General features: G+C 38.7%; 1 protein-coding gene across 2 annotated transcripts in view; it reads left to right on the plus strand.

Annotated features, from left to right (window-relative positions):
* Nucleotides 1–5,370, plus strand: part of rbfox3a (RNA binding fox-1 homolog 3a) — a 194,624-nt gene extending 189,254 nt beyond the window's left edge. Inside the window, exon 12 of one of the 2 annotated variants that reach the window (XM_039616278.1) lies at nucleotides 334–5,370. In XM_039616278.1, the coding sequence (XP_039472212.1) occupies nucleotides 334–413 (80 nt within the window). In that variant the 3' untranslated portion in view covers nucleotides 414–5,370. The remainder of the gene's footprint in view (nucleotides 1–333) is intronic. The other variant, XM_039616279.1, reaches the window with a different exon arrangement.
* Nucleotides 5,371–6,000: the final 630 nt, after the last annotated feature.

A 6,000-nucleotide genomic window follows, 5' to 3' on the forward strand; every position in this document is an offset into this window, starting at 1 on the left:
GCATTACAGTAAAGCAGCTTGAGGTGACAGTTATAAATCACAGAGAATAATTTCATTCTCAACAAAAAGCACAAAATAAAAAATATAAGCAGTACAAAAGCTGTTAGTGACTGTTGAAAGTTAAAATATTAGGTTGAACTCCCTGCTGCTGTTGTAACTGTGCTTTTATAAGCTGGCAGGAAAGAAATCCTCCAGCATATTTTCTTCTCAGTGGCTGGATACTACAGTAGATTATGCTCATGATGCGTACAGTATAGTGTAAAAGCCAGTGAAGATGTGCAACTTATTTACACTGACTTGCTTATTTTCTGTGCTCTTGCCCTCTTCTTTTAGTAAATAAACGAAACAGTGAGTACAGATGGACACCTGCTAAAAAAAGAGAGAAGATCACCGTGGACACAGAAGGACACTAACAGAGATCAACTAAAAGAAAAAAATGGCCTTCTGTCAAGAATTAAAGGGATGGACAAAAGGCCTGCTTTGTAAGGCCGGGACCTGGACCACTGAGTCTGTAGCCTGGGAGCAGAGAGGAGCCTACCAGCTCTAACTCCTGAAAAACAAGCCTTGCTGAGTGTTAGAGACCAAATAGGAAGGTCACTATAAAACATTTTTATTTTTGTAAACTTTTTTAAGTTTATGGCTTCTGAAAAGATCAAACATCACTCTGTGTATATACATATTAGATACCATATGTGTGTATTATATAAGTATGTTTAAAAAACAGAAACTGTGTGTGCAGTTCAAAGGTAAGATGAGGAGATGCCAGCTCCCCGTGATTTCTGAAGGTCAGCCACCACGCCCCACATGCCTTCTGCTGGATTAGGTGGGGATGTATGTGTGTGTGTGTGTGTGTGTGTGTGTGTGTGTGTGTGTGTGTGTGTGTGTGTGTGCGCGCGTGTGCGTGTGTGTAGGTGTGTGGGGCAGCTGGTCCAGCAGGCCTGTCACTACATAATGAGATTAAAGCTTTTTGAGCCTGTCTTCCACTAATAACGTCTGTATCAGTCAGAAAATCTGCCTTTTAAATCCAAAAGTACACACAGATAAGAAAGAAGGGTTAGGGTTTACTCTACAAGCTCAACTCAAGTTCCAGAGAGGTGGGAACATTAATAACAGGCTGCCTGATGTCACCACAGTCTGGTGGTTTTACTGTGCCGTGTAGTAAAAACAGCTCTTGTGCATTGTGTTGGCATAGGCAGGGTAGGACTGGGGGGACAGAGAGTGGGTAAAAAATGAAAAGTGGAAATGATGATCTGCTACAACACAGCCTTCAGCTTCCACCACTAAGACAGGAATAAGAGAGTTAAAGCAATTCAAAGTTACACAATGACAGCAAGTCTGTGTAAACCCATCTGTTCCTATGGATTCCTACTGACATCCTTCTATATTTACACATTGTACTAATAACATGCTGTCAGCCATGATGCAGAGTCAGCTGTTGTCATCTACTATTGTTGTAGTCATTGTACTGGCAGTAAGAAGAAAGTATTTATATATAAATATACCCATTTGTGATCTCCACCTGGACATACATTTGATTTTTCAGCTTTGACGCAGGACTTGGTGTAAGTGTAATGATGTGTCGTTCTTTCATGTCATTTCGTTTCTCTTTTGTTCAGCTACTGAATGTAACTTAAACTTTTTAGGCAGATGGTGTTTTTTATGTGCTTCAAAAGAACAAACAGCATTCTGTATATTTATTACACGTGTAAATTATATAGTAACATGTTTGTGATAATATGCTGGACCTCCTCCTCACGATCACGTCATGTCCAAAAGGAAATAATAAGAAGTGAACAGACATGTCCTGCTGTAGAGTGAAGTACTACAGAGAGTTTTAGTTGTTTGGTTTGTTTTTCTTTGTGTAGCTGAATCGTAGTGTCATCGTGGTGCTGAGGGTAATGCTGTGGTGAGGAACAGGACAACAAAGAAAACACGAGACCAGTCTGAGGTGGGGAAACATGTAGGAGTGTGTCCTGTTGGAAATGGAGACGCTCTGCTGCAGGACGCTAACATGCACTTGTTTGATTTGTGGGTCGTACTAAGCATGTGATGGTGTTTTACCACATTTATGGATACGATGACATTGAAACCTTTACATCTTTATTTTAATTCAGAGGAGGATTCGAGTCTCACTGCACTATTACTTCACTGCATAGCACTTGGTAATGTATGTAACATGGTTTATAAGACTAAGCGATCCCACGGACAGTACATCAGTTTATAAAGTGATGGAGGTGTTACATGGAAACAACTGAAAGGCCACAGTAATCTAGCTCAGTGTAACAGAACGAAGGCAACCCAAGCTCATGCTGAGTTTGAACGATTGGCTCTTTGTCTGTCCTGATTTATTTAAAACCTGTCAGTAAATAGTTAAATGCATCCTTTTTGGACCAATTCTGTCTATTTAAGCTGATCACTCACTGGCCTTGGAGTGCCTTTAGTTCTGTGACTCAGTTCTTATGACCATTGTGATATCATGTCTCCATCATGTTGATGACCAGAGATCCAGATTTTACTTCCTTTCCTGTTTTTCTGGTGTTTCAGTGAGGCAGATGTTTGTGTGACAGGATCCACTGTTACCACTGTGTTTCTTTCTCCTTCATGCATCACAGTGAAAGACTGGTTGTCCGTACTGTTCTCAACATGAATGTCTAAAAACTCTTGCAAAGACTAATTGAGCATCTGTGAATGTGTGTAGAGACAGATTTTTTTAACGATGCCTCTGCAACACCGTCAGCGTGTCACTGCTGAGTTGTTCATCTGGAAAAAAGCTTCTGCAGTGGGATCAGGCAGCTGGACATGAACTGGGACTTAACAAAAAATATTCTAACGATGTCAATCTTAGCAGAGATCAGGTATCCTCCGATCGCTGCTGTGTTATTCTAATTGTAATTTATTTTTGTTCTTTTTTTCCTTGTTGTTCTTTCTCTTGGCTTGTTTACACGTACTGTATATGATGTTCATCTGTTGCTGGTTGGAGAGATTATCTAAAGGTCTAAAGTAGCTTTTAACTCTAGCTGTGGTATCCCCCTGTGGCATGGCCTTTTACCTTGGTCCTTCCCTTCCCCAATCAGAAAACCCGATGTTTGCATTAAGTACGCGTACTCAGAGCAAAGAGATATGAAAAATCCTCGGGCTTCCTACCAAAACCTGCAAAACTTTTCCCATTTCTTTCTATTGTGTATACCTCAGATACGAGCCCTAAAGCAGCTATTACTCTCTTAAAGATCCTGGCAACCAGACCTCATTTACCTCCTCTCGCCCCTCTTCCACACTTGAGCCCAACATCCACCCATAAGCCAGAACCACACCTACCTCCCCCGTTAACCCACTGACCTCCACCCTAAAGTCACAGAATATTTGCTGCAAAGACACGTTCTGACAGGTTGGCATAAACAGAAGGACACTACATAAGCCCTAATCCTGCATTCAGTTGGTCTGTGGGTGTTTCAGCAGTACTGGTATTTGACAACATTTTGTTTAAATATCTCATTTTTATCTCATTACAAGAAGTTATAAAATCTTATAGACAGATAGAACTTTGTTAATCCCTCGGGTAGGTTCCTCCAGGAAATTCAGTCATCATTATTATTATTATTATTATGATTATTATTATTGAGAGTTGTCTTTTAAATACCTCAGTGAGGTTAAGTTATATTGTGATTCATCTCTGTCCTTAATTACTTTAACGCCCACATTATCCAAATAATAATAAAAGATGTCTCTTATTTATTTCACACAAGATCAGGCTCAGTGAGCACAAATGCAAGAACTATGCACAAAACAAAAGCTGGAAGATATTTTAGAGTACGTACATGTATATAACTTAACCCATGCAAGTGAAAAATCAAGTGAAAACGTGAAATCCTTACTGGAGTCCTTTGAGCAGCCCACTAACTTAGCCTGGAGTGTTGTTGTAAATGTATAGAAATTATACTGTGATTCTGCAATATTTACTCTTTAAATAACCTTTACAGTATTTCCAACAAGTGTTCTTTCTTAAGTAGACTACCAAACTGTTTCCACAGGGATTCAGAAAACACATGAACTATGACTTAAAGTGGCAAAACTTTTCTTCTTTGTCATTAGCAGCAGAACCAACTGTTAATTGGAATAACGATGTTATTGCTATAGAATATCGATATTATTGGCATTTAGATTTGTTACCCATATGCCTCACTTTAACTATGCACTTCTTTCTAAATCTGTATATGAAATAATTTGGGACAATGAAAGCTAGATTTAGGGCACAAATGAAGTGCACCTGCAAAAATGGCACTGGAGATAATGGTAGATTCTCAGTCTCAAGTGTCTGCTGTCACTGTCTTCTTTACGCCATTTCTTCCATTTTATAAAAAAAACCCAACATCAAATAAAACATAATAAAGAATTTCTAACTGCTCTCGAGTGGATAAGCTCATGATTTTTCCCCAGTGTTCTCCTCTGCTCCACCAAACACACAAACCCCTCATTATTGTTACATGTGTGCATGAAACAATACTCAAACTAATCATTTCAAAAATGTTGCTAATTTCACCTGTCAGTAAAAAAAAGGAGTGTTTTACGGTACAGCAGAAAACTGAAACAACTTGGCCTTGACAGTTGGTTGAGTGTATTTTCGATTGTGCTGCATCAACTTTTAGACGTTGATAACAACTAATTAGTCTTCAGTCACAGAATAAATGCAGATGCTAGAATAATTTCTAGTATGTCTGAAGTTTTATTCAAAATAATATAAATTTCAAACTTATGCACACACATCAGAAAGTTTTGACTTAAATGATCTGGTTGCCTTTGAACGTTTTTCACTCCTGAATGCCAAGAGCCTCCCAGTCCTATGCAGATCCCAAAGCACAAAGGTTTGAATGGTGACTACGGAGTAAAATTTAAAGAAAAAAAGACCTAACTTACATGTTTGCATTTTTTTAGTCTGCTTTTATTTATGTGTTCGAGGCTCAAGTGTGCTTTTCTACTCTTTATGTATCAGTTATTCTTTATGTCAATAGCAAAAACTGGTATTAATGTGTATTACAAACAAGGAGACTTTTAATGTGAGACTGAACCTGTGCAAATGACACTGTATATGTACACATGTGTGTATTTCTACAATGTCATTTGTGTGTGTGTGTGTGTGTGTGTGTGTGTGTGTGTGTGTGTGTGTGTGTGTGTGCGTGTGCGTGTGTGCGTGCACGTATGTGTATTTTCAGGCCTGTGCAATGCTGAGTTTGGATGGTATTTCTTTTAACTGGTTGATTTATGTGTGCTTTTAATGTGCTTCAAAGAAACAATACTATTTATTACAATATTCGTACATTATTATCACAGTTATTATTACAGTTATTACTAACATGATTATTAATAAACATTTCTTTCCCCTGAAACTCTTCCTTTGATTGACTTGGTTTGGGTCAGCAGCTTAGGGGTAAGGGATGTTAGTTGTGTTACACCAAGCCTGCAGTTGGTGACTGAATATTATGAGCTGTCAAACAGTTCAGCTATCAAACATACATAGGTCAAATAAATTGGTAAACTAAATATGAATATGCACTCACAAGCCACTTAGACATACCTGTTCAACTGATCATTAACAAAATATCTAATCTCAGTGCATTTAGGCATGCTGACAGGGTTGTAAAAACCTGCTTAACTTGTAATCAAACTTAAGAATACGGAGGAAAGGTGATTTAAGTGATGCAACAGTTTCTAGAGGTCAGAGGAGAATGGTGAGACGGCTTCGAGCTGCTAGGAAGGCAACATTAACTCAAATAACACTCACTACAACCAAAGTATGCAGAAGAGCATCTCCACAGGCACAACATGTCACACCATGAAGCAGATGGGATACAGCAGCAGAAGAGTGTCAATCAGAAGAATGGGAAACTGAGGCAACAGTTTCTCTTTGGGTGACCAAAACTCTACAATAGAAGAAACAGGAGTAGGTTATAAATTTGGCATAAAGAACACAAAAGCACCAAGTGAGCATTGTTTGACTGCCACAGT

This window comes from Oreochromis aureus, linkage group 8, assembly GCF_013358895.1.
Source record: "Oreochromis aureus strain Israel breed Guangdong linkage group 8, ZZ_aureus, whole genome shotgun sequence".
NCBI classification, from domain to species: domain Eukaryota; kingdom Metazoa; phylum Chordata; class Actinopteri; order Cichliformes; family Cichlidae; genus Oreochromis; species Oreochromis aureus.